The 21,035-nt window shown below is 42.8% G+C and overlaps 1 protein-coding gene across 1 annotated transcript in view; it reads right to left on the bottom strand.

The window, feature by feature from the left end:
* ppp1r9a (protein phosphatase 1, regulatory subunit 9A) overlaps positions 1–21,035 on the bottom strand; it is a 53,780-nt gene that overhangs the window by 30,704 nt on the left and 2,041 nt on the right. Inside the window, exons 2-3 of the mRNA XM_073463606.1 lie at positions 16,388–17,903; positions 1,415–1,547 (exon numbers count right to left, since the gene is read on the bottom strand). Of these exons, the coding sequence (XP_073319707.1) occupies positions 1,415–1,547; positions 16,388–17,761 (1,507 nt within the window). The 5' untranslated portion in view covers positions 17,762–17,903. The remainder of the gene's footprint in view (positions 1–1,414; positions 1,548–16,387; positions 17,904–21,035) is intronic.

Below are 21,035 nucleotides of genomic sequence, written 5' to 3'. Positions count from 1 at the left end.
TAGGTCGCAAGTCATATAAACACAGAAAATCTGACAAAATGTCGATGCTTGCAGATATATTAGCAGCTGAAAAGATGATGGCTGGTGAAAATCCGGAGGGACATCGGGCCATATTTCAAGGTAAACAACATATTTGATGACCCATTAGCTTCCGTTACACGAGAACTAATGTTAGCAGTCAACCACTTCCTAGCTTACATAGCTTAGTTGACAGTGTGAAAGGGTATGATAGGAAATAAATATATTAACTTTGAAATATCAATGTACATTGATTGATAGTACTAAAATAGAAGTGAAACCCCTGGATGTAATTAAACGGCAAGTTAGGTAGGAAGACGTAAAACACTAACGTTAGCTAATGGGTCATCATATATGTTGGTTTATTTTGAAATATGGCCTGATGTCCCTCATTCGTGTTTCTCAAAGTCCAAGGTGAACTTTTTCATTGTCTTGTTTTGTCAGTCCAAAACTGAAAACAGTAATTTTTATGCCATTTTTACATGAAAAATTCCCTTAAAATGTTTCAATTATTGATAAGTTGGCATTTATTTTTCTGTTGAATGAATAATTGATCAATCGACTAATCTTTGCAGCATTGGACCATACATTATGAGTGTGTTTTTGGTCTGTTTAAGTGTGTGATGTGGCACAGCAGGGTTAAGAGCCTCCATTTCCCAATTTTCCAATGAGCTTGGAACAAACCCAAAATGGCTCCCAGTAAAAACTGGTGTCATGTGGGCTGAATATGGAAAAATGGTTGAATGAATACACTCAAACAGGAGAACAACTGTTTTATTAATGGAGCATTTACTATATAGGCATGGTGGCCTTCACATAATGGGAAATTTCCCTTCCCGTGTAGCATCCGTCCATCTCCATCCTGCGTTAATTATTCACGAGTTGTCACAGTTACATAACAGGGGGTGGATGGTGAAACCCCCCACGATGTGAAGCCATTCTATTTTAGTTCCTTGGCGTTATTGGATTTCAACACAGGAAAACCTCAACAGGAAAAGATGAGTGAGGAGGATGAAATATCACCTCTTTGTAGCTCGTGCTGGGAAATTAGGACAAACTGTGCTACTATGATGTCGTTTCATGTGATCTGAGGAGAACTGAACTGCCACATTGAAAAATGACTGAAAATAAGTTATTTTTGTGGGTTTGAAGATGAGACAGCCTCATTGTTAATGGTCGGGCCAAAAATTCAAAACTTAAATCATAATGGGGGAAACGAGATGAAGAAATTCTGAAAGAAAGAAATGCAGAACCTGGACATAAAGATGAAGAATAGAAATATCACACCTTTAATTAAAAAAAAAAATGACAACCCATATGTGGGTGAATCTGTCCACTGGGTATAACTGAGAGGATCCACCTCCGCATTACGATGCTTTTAGATTTTCTTTCCCACCTTTCTCCAGCTCCACAGGGAAGAGCTCCAGTTTCTCCACCCTCTTCTCCAGCTCGTACTCTGCGGAGGAGGCCACAGGATCCACCTCCTCGTTACGGCGGTCGTAGTCCTCGTTGGAGTAGGTGTTGAACACCTGGAGAGGAAGGCACGAAGAGTTAACGGAGCAGCATGATTCTGGATGTTGAATAAAGTTTTTTAACAGGAGATATTGTACTGAATGGCTCAAATACAGCAAGGTTTGGTTAAACAAAGTTTACAATGCTACACTAATCAACAATTACAACTCATACAAATATGACAAGGCGCTTCTATTCTTTGATGATAACAACGGTTGCCCTGCAGGCAGAGTAATGCTGCTTCTTTACAAGTTTATGAATATGGATGGAAGTAAATAAGAGCCTTTTTGTTCTCAACCCATGCATTATCTACACAACAAAGCTAACAACACTGTGGTATATAAAGGCCCGAGAACAAAGCCACAGCTACAGCCACAACAAGAGAAAACTGTAGTGTGGAGAAACATTATGAGGATAGGGAGGCCTTCCTCCTGCTCTAAGCTGTGTGGTCCTCCTCGTATGAACCTCTCCTCCCCAGCACGAGTCTGCCATCACTTCACATCTCATCCCGGCCAAGCATCTCACTGCTCTCTGCACCAGAGAGGGAGGGGAGGAGATGAGAGAGTTGTGGACAAGCAGGCTTGAACGTGCATGCTGTTGTCACGTCTGTAGTGCAGCCTTCTGTGATGGCGGCTGGGGCTCAATAAAAGGGTATAAAAGTGTTCATGCAGATACGTATAACCATATAAGCATCACACCGGCTGTCTGTGCGTCTCTGCAGACCAACACCGATTGCAGCTGCTATTGTTACAATCTGAGAAACTAGCGACATATGCCACATGGTGTTGTCTCCTAAAAGCAGGAAGTTCAGGGAAGGAGAGCACACATATAGCTTGAAGGAGACATTTTGTGCTAATTTTAAGGTTCATAATTTTATTTTTGGTTGCTGCTGGAATATGTTTACATGCTTTAGTGCTCAAAAATACATTATATTTCTCATACTGTCCAGTGCTGCAGCACTGCATTCCCCCTCTGTCTGAAACACTGTGTTTTAGCTCCTGTTTCTTTTCAGCCCTCCTCCTGGATACCCGGTCTGTTCTGATTGGTTAACATATGTCTGACTCAGGGCCGCTAACAACAACAGAGCACCTGTGCTAAATCTTACGTGCCAGACTATCTTAGAGACATTCATTATGCAAATTAATTTGTGACTTAGTGTGAAAAGTCACAGAATTAAAGGCGGGACTACTGACGAGGCGTTTCAGGAGCTGTGTTTTCTGTGGGAGAGAGGAGCTTCTGTAGGTGTGGACTTTATAACTTTCAAGATTTTTTACATGCACAAGAACCTTTCTAAAACACTGAAGGAAAGGGAAAACGAAAAACCATAATAAGTCTTTTTTAATGACATCAGTCATTATCAAAGTTATTCACTGCGCTGCATGCTATTCATCTGTGAGTACATGAATCAGAACTACAGTAGATGAGGGAAATAAACACACTGAGGATGCAAAGATGACATCTCATTCCCACAGTGTCACTTCCTATACCAGGGTCCTGACCTCTTTGAAGTGGGTGACGAGGAAATACATTTTCAATAGAGATCAATAGGGCGTCATGTCATTGTCATGACATGAATTGATTAAAGCCTAAAGCCAGATTTATGCTCGTCACTTGTGCGCAGAAGTGGAGCAGGATCTCAGCTGTGTGAGGACAAGTTCAAAAGATAAAAAATGAAAGCATGAATAATGTCAGTCAAGCTATTTGTTCTTTTTAGCTTCACATTTTTCACACTGTAGCGGATGTAGCGTGGGTTTGACTAATATCTTACCACATGATAAAGATCCAACAAACTGCGGTAAATAAATAAATAAATGGCTCTCTGTGTAGGAGACACTGTGCCGGTTGTACACACAGCTTGGGCACACTGATGTAGCGTGATGCTGCCAGGGTTAGTTTCTATTCTTTCCTCTGTGTGAGCCTGCGTGAGCTCTATCCATGACCTCGCTGTCATCAATCATTCAGTGTGATCAACAAGCCTGCATTATTAACACTCATATGCACTCACGCACACACACACTCACACACATACATGTAGATAATGTTGTGCATAGCATTAAAGAAATATATAAACAAAAACATAGGTGCACAAACACCCCTCTTTCCCTCCACACACATAGACACACACTGCAGATGAATGCTAACACCAGCACTTGCACTGTCCTGGATGTCCCGGACACGATGCTACCATTGGCAGTCGGTACACTCTCTAATGGCCTCTCTCTGTCGCTGTGTGCTATCTACAAACACATTAGCATGTGGCCAGTCAGAGAGAAAGAGAGAGAGATAGAGAGAGAGAGAGGTCATGAGGAGAGAGGAGGACGGATTAGGGTGGATCCATGAAAGAGGGCAGACGAAGAGCAGACAGAGAAGGCGCAGAGATGGAGATAGATAAGAAAAGGGCAGCAGGGGGAATTCAAAAAGACGATGAACTGAGAAGCGAATGGACGGACAAGAGAGCAACGGTGACTGAGAGAGGGAGTGAAGAGATAAATGAAAGAGCATGCACATGGGAAATAAGAATAGGTAGGCAGAAAGAGAGAGAAAGAGACACACAGAGACAGACTGCACCATCAAATGGAAAGCATTTACCCACAAGATTAAGAAATGAAAACTACCTGTATATATCTTTAGATTGTCCGAACACAACCTGGTTTCCCAGAGAGAGAAGGCTGTGTTGAGTCAATCTGGTCAATATTAAGGCATCCAAAGACACAACACAGCTCAAAAATGACCCTTCCTTAAAAAGGATAAAAAGAGATGGAAGAGTTTGATGAAATGTTAAGGTTAAATAGTGCAGATTGATTCAATTCTCATAAAATAATAATTGGACTTATAATACAACTTCTTTACCTGATGCAACAGAAGAGACTCAAGATAAGACAAACAATAATTGTATGCCTCTGCGCACCTTTTAATAGTATACATGTGGTGAAGACTTTGTATTAAGTGTATTTTTGGGTGAACTGGAAGATTTCACTGTATGATTCCAGTGAACAACTTCCAGTGAGAAACTAGCTGTCTTCACTTGGAGACTATTTTAAGGAGGAGTACAGAGGACTGATAGAGAGCTTCATCATGTGGTGCGGTTACAGCCACCTGAAGCTAAATATCAGCAAAACCATGGAGCCTGTGGTTGATTGCAATACTTCAACCATGGATGTTGTTCTTGTTTAAAAAATTGAAAACTGGATGCTTCTCACGCATGTTCAACCAGGCAGCACAGTTTGACTAAATCACCACACAATTTGTTCACCATGTACCCCTCTGTTCCTGAGTTTTGGCATGGAATAATGGTCAGAAAAGTGGTTTTGCAGAACTTTATGATGTCACAGTGAAGTTGACCTTTGACCTTTTGATATATAATATATTAGTACCTCTTCATTTTATCCCCTTAGACATTTTTGTGAAAAGTTGTCATCATTATCAGCGAACGCTTGGGCGAAAGTGACCTCTGACCACCCAATTCATGGCAGTTCATTCTTGAGTTTAAGTGGACGGTCGAGCCAAATTGGAAGAAATTCCCTCAAGGCGTTCCTGAGATATCACATCCATGAGAATGGGACAGATGGACAACCTGAAAACATGACGCCTCCGGCACTGGCTATAGCTGGTGTGGAGGCATAAAAAGACAGGGAGATTGTCAGATGATACAGTAATGTGTGTAACTGTTTTAACCTTGTTGGCATGATAGGACACTGCTGTCTCTGCTCGTTTTACTATAGGCAGCTAAAAAGAGTACAGACCGCAAGTCTGACAGCTGTGGAGAAGACGGGTGGGGCTGCAGCTAACCTCACATATCTGACCTATTACCTATACATCTGTCTTTTATAGAATTTTTCTATCCATCACTGGCAGCATGGCTCTCGGGGTGACTAGGTTGGTTTGTGGTCGGTCAGTCTACCATTTTGGTCCAGGCAGAAATATCTTGACATCTACCCACAGTTTCCCACAGGATGAATCCTTCTGACTTTAAAGATCCACACTTTCATAGTCTGGGTTGCTCTGAGGAGGTGTTTGTCGGCTTTAACAGGATGCACCATCTAAGGCAAACAAACAAGGTGCAAAACATGACAGAGGTGACACAGCCAAACACTGTCCGCATGTAGTGAATGGCTCAAGAGATAAAATAAATCTTGACAGCTCCTTCAAACCGAATATGACTCATATCAGTCCTATAGGTTGACCTACATAATCCAATAAACTGATCCCCTGGAAACAGCAATGTCAGAGCATTTCATCCTCATCTGCTGTAATAACTGTGTGAAATCTATATCCTCATTGCGTCAAGATGACAAACACATATGAATTTCCACTTTCAAGTGCAGTTGGTGTGTGCTGAGGCAGGTCATTCTGCTGAATTGTAATTCCATTTTTATTGAAGAGGCAGCACACAAGGACAATCACTAAATGTGAAAGTAGACAGGAGTATAATGGGCCGTCTCTCCCTGTGGCGCCCCTTTGGAATTAAATCTGGATAGTCTTTTGGAGGATTAAACACAACACACAACCATTTACATGTAAATATATTCCTCTGCACTGCCTGCTTCTTCTCTCAAGCTTAACACACTTCTTTGGATGAAAAAAGCTCGAGCCAACAAAAAGTCTGATTTGTGGGATTGATATATGTAAAGGTGGCTTATATTCAGATGGCTGGCCACATGTATATTCAAAGTCATAAAATAGGGTTTTAAATAGTTCAATGGACTCTGCGGTAATGGTAATTGGAGCTACCTAATTTTAATGCAGAAATATAAATCTAAAACTTCTGTAAGTGGCTTACATAAAGATAATACATGTAGGAATCATAACATCCTCAATCAAAATAAGATAAAATTATCCACAGAATATGAGGAAATAACAGTTTTGACATGTCTGATGTCTACTTATTGCATTGCAGAGATATTTACTGAAGTTAGCATGCTTACCAGCTAGCCCCATCCTGTTCTGTCACGTAATACCACTTCGTACCTCAAAAGACAAGAGTCCGATAGGACCTGACCGTTGCAAGCTCACCCGGCTCTAGATCTGATGCACGTTCCTCCCGTCCTGGGCCTAAAATCTCCTGCCGAAGGTCGAAAGCTCTTGTGCTAGCAGTGTAAACAACACCAACAATCCTGTGGTGCTCCCAGTCCTTAACACTACAGCAGCTGCACAGCTATCTCAGCTAACTAGTGAACAGCAGCTAGTTAGCAACAGTTACTGTTCACCTGCTTGCTTGATGCTGCCTATTCAACAGATGGCCAATTCTTAAATAATGCACCTTTAAAATGGGAGCTAGTAAATACACTCATCATCTTACAGCAATTCTTTCAGTGTAACATCACTTCGGATCCACCCACACACATGCAGGCACACCTGTTTCTATATTATCTAACAGACAAACTGTAAAGTCTGATAATGACTGCATCCTCTCTCTCTCTCTCATTCTGTCATTCCTCATCGGATCAACCAATATCTCTCCTCTTTATCTGCTTATCCTCATCTTTCACCCAAACAGCACACTAATCGATGCCCCTGACACCAAACACAGACGCAGACATTTTTATGTTTTGTTGGTAATCTAACCCCTTACACAATGAAGTTACTGGCACAAGTGCGGACAGCAGTTCTGCTTGGGCATCCACAAATTGGCAGTCTTGTTATCTGATCTCTCGTCCTCGCAGGAGGATGGAGGGAGTTCGGTCTTGACTGTTGAGATGAAATGCTGTTTGACTGTCATCTGTGGACACTGCAGCAGTAGCTGTGACTCTGCAGACGCCCTCAGCCACCGACTTGATTAAAGCTGAGCCCTCTCACTCGGTATACCGTAAGTGCTGCCCTGTTTGTATATGGGTGCTTGAGTATGAATTGCTAAAGCGCACATCAGGTATCTGAGTCATAACAATAGGAGTATGCAGGCAGGCTTTGTGTGCATGTGTGTGCAGCCAGTTGAAATTTCATTGCGGGTACAGTACATGTCTGCACAAGCATGCCAAACTAGTGTCCTGAGTCAAGAATCATGTGCTAGCCCGATGGCTCTCTTCTGGGACAGAGTAGCATGGATTAAAGGGTAACACCAGCATTTTTCATTCTCTATTTTGTTTCATGTAGGGTCAGAATCAAGTGTTTTATACAATGATAAAATTACTGTTTTTGCAAATGGAGTCTGGTGGCTTCGACGAGAGCGATAACCACAGTTTCTGGTGAAAAAAAAGGATCTTGCTCTTTAACTAAAAGGTCTATCTCAGTAGGGATCCTTTTAAAGATGTTGTCAGACACTTGGAATAACTCTCTGGGCCTGTCGGTGTCAAAAAAAAGCACTTTAACTGGTCGTACTTTGACTGTGCGCAGTTGCCCTAAAGGATTACATTGCGGCCCATTCTGCAGCTGCCAGCTGCAGCGGTGTCACTCAATACTAGACTAATTCTAAAGACTGTTGTCCTCATTACTCACTTAGACAAAACAACATGTGAACATCAGGTGAGTTGGGGTTACAATTTAACCAAGGGCCCGTTAAGCCAAAGGGGAGGAGAGAGGCTGAGGGAGCAGCAGAAACATGATGGGGGTAAGGCTGGGGGAGAAAAGGTAATAAAGGAAAAACATGAATTGGGAGGAAAAGAAGGGGATGTAAAAATTAGAAACAGGGATGGTGGATGGGGACAAAAGAGGACACAAGAAACGATGCAGCAGGCTTTAAGATGATGAGAAAATGAAAGAGTAGCAAATGAAAAGGAAGAATCCAGCTTACAGATGATCGGAGGCAATATCCACTGAGAGAGAGAGAGAAACCGGGTGACTCATATGATTCATGGGTTACAGCAGCAGCAGACAGTAAGGCTATTGAAGAGCCAAACAGGCAATAAGACAGAAATACAGAAAAGAAATTGAAAAAAAAAGAAAGCTGAGGAGCGGGTGAGGCTAGGGGTAATTTGCTCCAGGGTTGTTTGAGTCCCTGCCTAAGATGTCACAGCATGGTGCCCATGCCGAGCCAACCACCTCTGATGGTATTAAACTAGGCCTTCGGTGCGTGGGTGCCAGTGCCATCGCCCGCCACTGCGCCTTCCAGACAGTGGATGCTGCCCAGGGCAATACGAGCCTGGAAAACCCAGGAGAAATGTTCCTACTGCTGTGGCACGAGCCCAGCAAACCCTGCAGTGGATTAACTATAGCCTGGCGCGCACACACACACACACACACATATACACACACACAGTCTGCGACAGCTCAGCACATTTACATTCCATTACTTTCTACCTGTGGCCACCCACCCACCCACTCACGCAACACCCTGCCGGGGAGAGCTGACAGGTGCTGAAGAAAGTGTCTGGATACTGAGGGGACAAGACAGTTGCTGATGATGGAAATAAATTCATGTCTTGCAAGAACAGACTGTGACTGACGGATGTAAAGAGGTGGAGATTGGAAGAAGCGAGAGTGCGAAACAAATGGAAATGTTCAGTAACCCAATCTATATAAAGATAAGTGTGAACTCACAGGATTTTACAGCCAATTCAAAGCCAACCCCTCTGTCATCTTGATGTACATCGACGCTCATCGACTGAGGAAGTGACACTGACTTTTGACACGATGGGGGATGCCGAGTCAGCGTTCTTTTTTTAACTTCAGTTGGAGCTTCTGCATACAGAGGAGACACACACACCGTTTGTGCAAACGGAGGGAAAGACCAAGATGTACTCTTTTCAAAATGAAACTACTATTTAATTCCAGAGTTGTGTTTTATTGTCAGCTGATGAAGAATTAATTTTAATTCACACGATACCACTGGGTGCCATGACTCCCTCCCACCAACTAAACCAAGCCACTGGTCAACTATAGGATGAGAGACACACACAGAGAGAGAGAGAGAGAGAGAGAGAGAGAGAGAGAGAGAGAGAGAGAGAGAGAGTGCAGCTTTAAACAGAGGGCAGAGCGTAGTAAACAACTGCAACTGAATGGCTGCAGACAATGCTCTGCTTTATTTCCCGTCTTGGTCATATACAGTGAGTGGGAGGCTGGGATCAGAAGTAACACAATAACAACGTGTTGCTTGTTACAGCACTGACGCTCTAATGCCCACTTGCTATGCTATGCTGCAACAATGACTTGGCAGAGTTTGGGACCACACTGTATTCATAATTATACACAGCATAAAAGCCACTGTGTGTGATCTGGAACAACAGAAATCCATCTGACAGTTGGTATTTCAGGGTCTGAAGATGTTTAAATTCAACTAAATCATGTCCCTGACTCACTAAAAGCAAGGACATGGTGATAGTGCAGCAGTCTGAATTTTCCTCAGCACCGGCTTAGCAATCACTGAGAACATTGCATCAGTGAGACAGTCTGTTCTGTGCTGTTTCTTTTACACTGCAATAAAAAAAACTGGCTGTGTGCTGATGATATTGTTAGCAGCGGGGCAGATTGGGTAGGCGGGGGGTTGGATAGATGATGGTTCATGACACAGTCCAGTGTGAGGCAACTGCCCGGCCTCAAAAACCCAGGAGAGCACGTCTCGCCTTTCCCGGATCATTAAAAATGCATCCCCCAGGGAGGATCGGGTGGCACCGAAACAAGCAAACAAAAACACCACTGCATTAATAATGGAGTGACTAAGCTACATACGCACAAATATGCACATACCCAGCACAGTTTGGAGTACTTGTACCTGTCAGAGATAAGACAGGACGCAAAATTCCTCACAGTCATGAAGCTTTTTTCATTCACAGCTTGACTATTACACAAACATACAAGTTCATTTGATTGGGCTGCTGCTGGATTGTATATTCTGGCTGTTTAGTGTAATATCTACATAATAATATCTAAAGCCATCAAACAACTTTCTACCGGATGATTTGTAATGAGTCGAGCTGTGAGTCAAGATTTTCGATTTAGCCTCCCTGAAAGAGGCTTAACCAAAATACCCGACTGTCGTTCCGCCTGAGCTCAGCCGCTGTTTTTGCTGGTCTAACCAAAATGTCAGCTGCTGTATAGCTGCTGTAGCAGAGTGTTAGATCTCTCTTCCAACAAAACCCTGTTCTCTCCCATTATGCCCAGCCACAGATTGCATAATTAGGAAGTTGACAGCCAGCTTCACTAGAAAAATCAGAGCAGAAGATAGCTGATGCTTAAGAATGCAGCAAGAGATGTACAGAAAGTTACACACATAACATGGAAAAATAAGATTTAGTAGCAGTTATATGTTACGTATTAGGTTACATGTTTTTGGATACTTTGATTCAATCATTGACAAAGATAGGAACAGAAAGGACTTATATGTTTACCTAATGGAGGCATCCACTGCAGCACTATACTGAAGGAGGCTAAGCTGTAGCAATGCTATACAGACCTAAATGCTATTTAAAACTGACACAGCCAAAATCCATGTCAGTATTGGTTCCAAAATTTGAGCAGTGCTGTTTCACATATACCATCAGCCAGAAAGACAGACAGCCCTAAAGTAGAGCAATCCTTTCCATCAGAAAACACGGTCAGAAAGCTAAGTGCCTGGCTGGGGGCCATCTCATTTGAGCTTGTGAAGCACAAGACTGTTCCAGATAAGGATGGCGTTTCAATCATACAGATGTTTACTGTTGATGCATGGATGTAACAACATTGTAGGATTTGAGCAGTCATGTACAGCAGTGAGGACTGGCCAGAACTCACATCCTGACAAAAAGCTTGCAGTCTCTGGTCATGTACTGTATTAAGGGCAGACAAATGAGCTTTCAAATGCTCAAAAGAAATAACTGTCTCTAAATGCCTGGTAAGTCTGTGGAACAGCACTGGGAGGCTGCTAGTTGGCATTTTCTCTGTTTCTAAGCACCAGCGACTTTGTCTTTATGTTCTTTCATGCCTCACTACAGTACAAGATGAGCCTCTGAATTGGTTTGATGTGCTGCAGCCTGAAATGCAAACCCACATACAGCAAAAGTACAAGGAAAGGAATGTGTGCAGGTTGAGGAGGGCAGACTGGGGGCACAGCAGAAACAAATTTAAAGGGACAGTTTACCCCCAAAATCAAAAATACATATTTTCCTTTTACATATAGATCTATTTATCTGTCTAGGTTGTTTTGGTGTTGCCAAGTTTGGAGATATTGGCTGAATTGATGTCTGCCTTCTCTGGAATATAATGGAACTAGATGGCACCTATACCAAACAGTATATTTGAAATACTTACAGCAACTACTCTTTCTAGAAATCATGACCTGGTTACTCAGTATAATCCACAGAACTACTAAACTACGACCGCCAACTCAACCCCGCAAAGGAAGTGTGCATCACCACTGAGCTAGCTAACGTTATATCTTGGCAGCGGAGAATGCCCCTAATGTTTACATCCAGCTCTGTAACAAGCAAAAGCCTCGTATTTATTGAAAAGAACACGCTTCCTGTTGTGCGCTGATACGGTTGGCATGCCATCTAATTCCATTATATTCAAGAAAAGGCAGACATAAAGAGATAAATGGATATACAGGTACAGTACAAAGTAAAATATTTATTTTTGGTTTTAAGGTGAACTGTTCTGGTTCATGGAAGTCATACACTCGATGTAGTTGTTTTGTATCTCTTTATGACTGAGTTTTTTGTGTCTTGTTGTTGTGCATGTCTTGTTTCAAGATTCATTCATTGTACTACTGTACACACTTCATCCAGAGGAGCTATAGGGCCCATAGGCCTGTTCAGTAATCTATCCATGATACAAACAAGCCAGCTACCTATCACCTTCTGAACTGGGTGTACTCAGGATGGCATTCGCCCCTGGGGGGGGGGCCCATGTCACTCCCGGGCTTTCACTCTGGCCCCGCCCTTGATCTGAAGAAACTGTCACATAAGTGACCTCATATTCCCTCTGTGTTGAGTCTTTATAAATACAGGAAACTACATCTCAAAAACAAAATACAAAAGAATGAGCACAACCATCCTGAAGTTTCAGAACAACACACCAGTCAAAACACCTAGTAAAAGACATTCATAAAAATATACAAAGTCTTGCAGCTACACAGACAAGAGCACACATCTATCATATTGATTATGGATCTGAGCTCAGATCTATGCTACTCAGCATTCCACTAACGGTGCAGCAGCAGAATCTAATGGACAAAATGCCAGTCTCTTTGATCCAGTAACAGACATCATGCAGAGTGGAGGGGCTGATTACAGAGCCACTTCAGTGGCCATTTAACCAGTGCTCCACTCATCACATCTGCTTAATTCCATTAAGATATCACAGTGTCTCAACTGATGAAAATGCAGTTGCTCTACAGGCACAAAAAGTGTCATTAAAAAGACGATATGAATGCCATTCACGTAAAGAGGGAGAGAGGAAAACAAGAGGAGACTGACACAGCAGACATCATGTGGCGGGAGAAGACTTCTTCTGTCAAACTCCTGGGGTGCGGTTCAACAAAGAAAGAAAGAAAACAAACTGCATGGAAAGAAATCTGCAACAAGTGCGAGATGGTTAAAAGCTTTCAAGGCTGGTATTTCTAAAGCCCTGAGACAACCACACTGGGGAACTGAACGCTGGCTGAGCGTGTGTGATACCTTCAGATCAAACTTTGTATTCTTGATGTCATATCAGCTGCAGAGAACATACTCTGACAACAGGACTTCACAGAGTGAATCCATTTCAATACAATACATTGATCTGTACGCCTCAGACTGAACAACCACACTGGAGGTAGTAATGTCAAGGATAAAACAAGTTGCTTGAATGAACATGAGATCCAATTCTCCTCTGTAGGTCAGTGCCTCCGGGAGGAAAGGCTGCCTTCGCCTTGGGTGGCTCAAAGCAGTCACATCTCACTGGGTCAGTCAGGATGTTACAGCTAAGTGAAAGGATGTGGAAGTAATCATTATTATAAAAAACAAAACCCTCCATGTGTAGTATCAACACAGCAGCAACTCTGTGGATCTGTACTTACTCCAGCTTCACATTACTTTGAGCTAAATGCTAAATGTTAGCATGCTAACATGGTCCCAATGACAATTCTAATATGCTGATGTTCAGCAGGTATAATGTTCACTATGTTCACAAGCTTAGTTTAGCGTATTAGCATGCTAATATTTGCTAATTAGCTATTGGCCTACAATTGATGTTTATTTTCATTATCGATTAATCTGCATTATTTTTTACCATCAATCAATTACAATCATTTACTCTATAAAATGTCACAAAATCATCACAAATGGTCATCACAATTTCCTAGAGCACAAAGTGAATACTTCATATTGCTACTTTTGTCCAACCAATGGTCCAAACCCCAAAACTCTTCATTTACTATCAGAAATGGCAGAGAAAAGCAGAAGCTGGAATCAGCAATGGCAATATATACTTCTGTTGAGACATTTCACACAAGTGTGAACTTCATGGTGGCTCTTGAGGAAAGTCAAGTTATTACCAGAGTCATTAGCATTAATCGTTTTGGAATCATGGATCCGTGCACAACAATTTCGTGCCAATCCATCCTGTAGATGTTGAGACATATCGGGGGATAAGCAAAAACTGAGAACCTTAAATGTCTGTAGCATATTTCATGGGAATTCAATTGTCGTCAAGACACTAAAAGCTAAACATGTCACTCTCTTGGTGGCGGTAGATAAATACGATAAATAAAGATAAATATTGCCCTCCAGAGACCCGTGCGTCTAGCATGGCAAAAAGCAAGATGTATAAAGTCAACACAATTATAGTTTCCTATGAGCATCTGGACTTGTTTTTCATTTTCTCAAACAGAAGTCAGCGTGCATGTTTACAAAAATGTTGCCAAAAGCTGGTTGTGTGTCATCTTCTCCCTGTGGCTGCCATGATGATTTCTAAATTAATTAAGCTTTCAAAGCCGGGATGTTCAAATTATTTATCCGCTTTTCGGGGCAGGACTAAGAAATATTACACGAAGGGGAGGGAATATTAAGTATCAGATTAGAAGACAGTAGTTTTTTTTTCAGTTTCTTCTCTGCCGTCTCCTCCCACAGGGGTCAAGCTGGACTCGTGTGGGGCCGAGGACTGAGAAAATAGCTTTGTCTCTTTCACTATATAGACGAACAAAAGACAGAACCCTGTTTGTTCCTCGTGTGCTGAGAGGAGGGGCGAGTATGATGGAAAAGTGGGAGGGGTGCATGTCTAATTGTGCTTGTGCATCTGTGTGAAGGGGGGCAGTGCCTCTCTTGAATATTCCATATGATGAACGAGCGTCGGTCCTTTTCACAGAAAACAGAAGCCTTGAAGCCACAGACAACACTACAGGAGCATATTCCCCTCCTGTTCAACCTCCATGGGACAACAAGCTTTGTAGTGGTCACCTTCACTTCATAATGGAAATAAAATTTGCTTAACTTATCTCAAGAAAAAACATGTTTAAAATAATCAAAAACAGGCTAAATGGTATCAAAAACATACATTTATATCACTTTTGAGGCTATTTTTGGGCCGGATAATATAAGTTGTGTTTTCATGCATGTGTGGCGGGTCCTGAGGGGCAAAAAAAAGACAAAGACGCAAAAGGACACACATTGCAGAGACAGTGCATGGGTAATTAGTGAGCCAACATCACGTTTTCTCCTCAGAATAACTGGGCTAATTGTTCTGGTTCGTTACAGCATGTTAATAGGATTGATCTTCAACCTGTGGAATGTTTGCGTTAGCTCGAAAATCTTTCATACATAAACCTCGCTCTCTCAATCACCACTGTGTTGCCCTCACATGTTACAAAGACACACACACACACACACACACACACACAAACACACATCACTTGTGTGTCAACAGGCTAAATATCTCAGAAATAAAAATAGATTTAAAAGACTTAAAAAATGAAAAAAGGGAACGTAAAACATGTTGTTTACTACTACAAATGTTAAGCTTATTGATTCAAAATGCTTGAGGATAAAGACTGAAAAATATTTCCAGTAATCTTTCAAATCCATCTTTCCAATCCACAAACAACACTGGCTGCATTGTGTCCAACTCAGCACTGAAAACGGTATCAAAATACTTCAAGGGACATGATAACAATTCTGCTTATTGAAAAAAAAGAAGAAATGGTATGTAGGAAGTAGGCAATATGGCTGCATTTTCACCCGAAACAATGACCTTACTGTGGTATAATCACCACCTTTGCTGCCCCGGTGAAATCCTTGTGGGATGGAAGATAAAAATATATGTACTGTAATCTCTTACCACAAGTCTCCTGATACCACTGAGCATAATGGACACAACAAGGTTACATATCACACACAAACACACACCAGGTCCCCAGCAGTATATATGATGGATTTTTGTAGAATTGACCACTGAAATATACAAAATATCCTCAACAAACAGCTCCATAAAACGCTTCCTAATTTTAAAAGACGGTGATGGAACAGCATGAGAAAAACAAACAAAGTATCTTGTGTGAAAACTGTGTGGGTGCAGAACCAGCATGACTAACACATGCACAGATGTTCTTCTCATGAACACGTCAATTTCCCAGAGGGCGATGTTTTGACCCTGAAGCTCTGCATCACAAAATAGCTACAACCCCCGTCATCAGAGAGCAACAGCTATCTTATCTACAAGATAGCAGACTGCATTAAAGGAAGTAAATGCGTGAAAGAAGGCACATTATAAAGGCTTTACGAGGATAAAGATTACTGAAGTCAGATCACACAACCTCAAATATATGTGAAAACACCAAAGCTAAACACAATGAGTAGTTCAACGGTTACTAAAAATACGAGCTCAAAAAAAAGGAAGCTCTGAATACGATATTAACTCTCTGTTGTTTTAACCTACTTTGGATAAGAGCTGCACAAGGGCTTTTATGTTGGATTGTGTTCACTGTGTTTACACAATTAAGGCTTCCACAACAGTTTTGTTCAGAAGCCCAACTTACTGTGATGGGAGCAGTGCTGAAGCAAATCTTTCTCTTTGGAGGGACGTCCTCTTTGTGTTCTTCTGGTAGACCGGGAATCTCTGTCAGGTCAGAGCCCGGGTCGTAGACAATATCCTCATCGTCTCCGTAGAGGTCGTCCTCGGGATCCGTGCAGCTTTCCCCCCAACCCTGGTAACAGGCGTCCCCGTCTGCGTTAAAAATCACCCGTTCGTTTCCCGTGTATTCCTCATCAGGATCTTCCATCTGGTCCTTGGGAGATTCAGAGGCCTTGTCTTCTCTCGAACCATACCCGTCCTCCTGGCTTTCCCCAGCAGGTGTAGTTGGGGTCGGCAATGGCTCAGGGGTTGTATCTTCGAAAGTTTTGTCTTCTTTAGGTTTTGAAGCTTTGGACACCCCCAGATCCTCAATATGTTTTCTCGTTTCTGTATGTTTCTCCTCTTCTTCATAAGAGCCATTGACCTGGGTTCCATTGGTGGTGACCCCAGGAAGACGGCGTTTATCTCCATCCGTAGTCTCAACTTTGTCTGCTTTGACTTTTTCCTCTTGTGGTACTGGTTTCAGCTCCGAAGTCTCTGTCCCAGGACTTGGGCTCAGAAGGTCCTCCGAAGACGAGGACGTGGGAAACCTTCCCCCTACCTTGCTCCGGTAGCTTCCACGTACTGGAGATTGTCGTGAATCATCCTCACTGAGGTCACCTCCGTGGCGTTGGAACCCATCGGGTGAGTAGAGGGCCCGTCTGCTGACTCCTCTGTAGGACACACCTTGGTTTTGGTGGTCGGCGTTCTCAAAAACAGCACTGAGTTGACTAACAGTTGGCGAGGACGCCTCATTTCTGGAGCAAAGCGAGTCCAAGGAGTCTGTGCTGCCTCTGTTAGACCTCGCACCTCGCCAGTCATCGAGGTGCTCGTGGGAACCCCTTTTATCACGTCCGGATGGAAAGACTGGTGATTGGGACTGGTCACGTGACTGCTGCTCAAACAGCTTCCTGGTTTCAGAGAACTTTGCTCCAGCACCTCCAATCCTTTCAGATGATGAGGAATGCTGGAGTTTTATCACCGTTCCATCGGCCTTGTTGATGAAGTTGGTGGGCTTGACCAGCTTTTGCGGCGAGGATTCATCACAACCCTTGGCTTTAGCTGAGGGAGTTTCTGTGCCCATCTGCATGAACATGTCCTTAATGCGACTGACATGGCTGCCGTATTGGCGGCCCCTCGGCTGTTTCACCCGCTCAAGGTCTTTGGGCTTGGAGTCTCCATCGATCCGAGGCTGGTCAAAGGCCTTCTTGAGTGCCTGAAACTCAGCCCGGTAGGCATTACGGTGGGGGGAGGCACTCCGGAGGCTGGTCCTCTCCCCCGAGGCCTCCGTCTTCAGCATGATGATGTCTTTGGATTCAGAGGGGATGTCAGCATCGCCGTGGCCTCATTAGAAAGTGGGAGTGAGGAGTCTAGTTTGACCTACTGCGGCGCTGCCTAATCTGATCCAGCTGATGTTAAAGTTCCTTTAGGCAAATTCACACCTGCAGAGATTAAAAAAAAAAAAGAAACGACATAAATAAGATAGAAACGTTTTGTAACACTGCACGATTATGTGAGTTCAAGAGAGATTCAAACATGAACACAATATTAACACATGCTGAAAGTGGCACTTTTTGATCAAAAGCTTGTCAGGAGATAATTTTCACCATCAATCAATAATGCAGAAACATGGGGGCCAAATGAATTTCAGATGCATGCAATGATAAACTAGTTATAAGAGCATACTGGACTCCAGAAGCACGCTGATGATGTTGTCTTTTCAGCATTGCTGCACTGTTTACCTTCTAAAAATCAATACTTACTTACTGTAGACAACAGTCGAAAGATTGGAGCCCTTCATGTTTAAACTGGTGCTATATTATATGAAATATTGCTGTTTTCCTCTCTTCTCTCTCCCGCTCCCTATGTTTTCCATAGTAGGCTGTGACCCCTGTGCACAGCCCAACCCACAGCTCTCTAAACCATCACTGACATTATAGTGGCTCCTCCTAAATGTCAGCCCTCCAACAAAGCATTGCCTGGTAGTTACAACCTTTACTGCACATAGGAAATGCACCAAAAATGTGTTGATACCATCCCAGGGACCAAAAATAGAAAACATTTCATGAACTGAGAGACTTGCAGTTTAAATGCTTGAGATTATGCATTCGCCCACCAGTAACAGTAATACTGGGTTAGAGCAGGGTAGCATTGAGTTAAATATTCCATACATACAGTCATTAATGTTTAATCCTGTTTGGAAAATGCATCCCACAAAGAGGCAGATGAAATATGACACAATAAAGCTGAGATTTGGGACACAGAGAATCCATTAATCTAAGTTGTCCTGAAACCCACAGCCTGCATGGATGGTATGGACGCATCAGCAGCAGCAGCAACAGCAGCAGTGGCTGAAACCTACATGTCCTGGTTCAATATTCATTATTCACCATGCCGGACTCTTGCTGCTCCATGAAATCCTTGTGCAACAAATTTAATAATTAAATAATAATAATAATCATCATCCGTTTGAACTTGAGGAACACCCTGTGTATTGCACGGAGGAGAAATAAAAATAAAGTTAGAGGTGAAAGATGAAAGATGAAATTGGGGCTTTAACATTGTGTGTCAGTGGGATCAGACAAACAGGCAGAGCCCCGCACATCAGCCACACCGCACACAACATGACAGCTCAGGTTTCCCCCTTTTCTCACACTATCAAACATTTATCTATTCACATATTTCCCCTCTCGCGCAGATTCTCATTTAACAATACAAAAAAACACTGACCTCACCTATGATCGACAAATAAAGGGAGCAAGTTTAACTGTTGACCACAAACCGCACAGGCAGCGATGTTGCTCCAATGTTACAAAAACAAAAGAGTCGGACTTACATTCATGGCTCCGGCTTCGTTTTGACGCGTGATGTGAATAAACTGTAATCCAAAGGGCGCACTCGTGGGGAATACGGATGCTCTCGTTGCAAAAGCCTTCGTTATAAACATGTTATCCCACACGCTCGTAAATAGTCCGGGGACGGAATCGCCACTACGAGAGAGACGCTTTGGACACACCGGAGCCGCTACAACGCCATTGCAGGCAGTGGATGATGCTGCTGCCAGGCGCACTGGAGGGGTGTCGGTGCGATTTGGCAGCTCATCTCACTGAGGGCTGCACTGTGGCTGCGTCTGCAGGAGGGCAGCGTCCGATATGCGTCTGCGGCGGTGGCAAAGTAAACACACTTAGCTGTAATGATAGCCGGTGGTTTTGCGAGCGTAAAGCCTCATGTGACAGGTGCTAAAACCTGAACTGCGGCAATGGTTTGGTCCGATAATCTGCTGCGCGGAGGGGGTTTCAGCGAGCTGCAGTCTGGCATAAATACCAGCACACAGCAACTGTAACTTCACCGGGCTGCTTATTGTTCATCGGGGTTTTTGGGGTGGGGTAGGTGGGGTCAAGGAAGGGTTGTGCCAAATTAGGGGTGCTCAAAAATGTGGTGTGAGGGACCACCAGGGGACCTGATGAGTTTAAAGGAGGGGTAGAGCCAGAGAGATCAGAGGTAAAGTCTGATTTCTGTGTTGATTTACTCATAAAAGTCATAATAGTGATAGCAATAGGGATAATTTATTACAAAATTGACTCCCTCCTCCACCATATCAGTCTGTATAGAGATGCATTAAAGGATAACGTCACCCAAAAATGAACATTCAGTCAGTATCCACCCATCCTCATGCAGATGGAAAGTCAGGGGAAGTTTCGTAGTCTACAAAACATTTCTGGAGCTTCACAGCAAAACAGCGTTGCAGTATTCTCCCAATCAACTCAAGTAGATGGGGACTTGTTTTAAAACGTAAACAAAACCAACCAAAAATAACATAAAATGGCGCAATACAGCTCTTCCAGTTGAATCCAAGTGTCCTGAAGCCAGTAGATCTCAAATTGATTTGAGAAGACCTTTATCTACACCGCGCAGTTAAGCTTGTGCACCCACTTCAGACAGAGCGTGCGCTAATGCTTTTAGCTTAGCAGCTACACTGAAGATTTCGGTGTAAAAAGTATCTTTTCAAATCAGTTTGGGATCTCTGAGACTTGGATTAGGCCAGATGAGCAGTGTAGAGCCATTATATGTTTCTTTTGAGTTTTGTTTTTTTACATTTTGAAACAAGTCCCCATCTACTTCAGTTGTTTACGAGAATGCTGCAATGCTGTTTTGCTGTGAAGCTCCAGAAAAGTTTTTTGGACTGTGCAACTTCACTTGACTTTCATCCACATGGGGGGTGAGTAGATAATGATTTTTCGGTGAACTTATCCTTTCATAGCCATTGAGTCAGTCTGTAGGGTGACGAATGTTTTAAGCAGACTTAATTTAGCCAAATATAATCAAATTAAAGCCTCTGAATATTTAAGTTGGACAGTAAACACATCAAACACGATGCTTAAAACATTTTTTAAAAATGTTTTGGCTTCTTAAGTTTGCAGCCTCTTTCTTCAATCAATCTGTGGGCATTAATATTTGAACAGTCTAATATTGAAGAAGATCAGAGTGTAAAAATTCTAGCTGGCTGGGTCACACAAGAGTCAACAGAACCCGGCTGAAGCACGGGACTGAGTTCATGTGATAAAGCACTAGAA

This window comes from Pagrus major, chromosome 3, assembly GCF_040436345.1.
Source record: "Pagrus major chromosome 3, Pma_NU_1.0".
In the NCBI taxonomy this organism is placed as follows: domain Eukaryota; kingdom Metazoa; phylum Chordata; class Actinopteri; order Spariformes; family Sparidae; genus Pagrus; species Pagrus major.
Note: the sequence above shows the minus strand (reverse complement) of the source record. Positions and strands in the feature narration are given on the sequence as shown.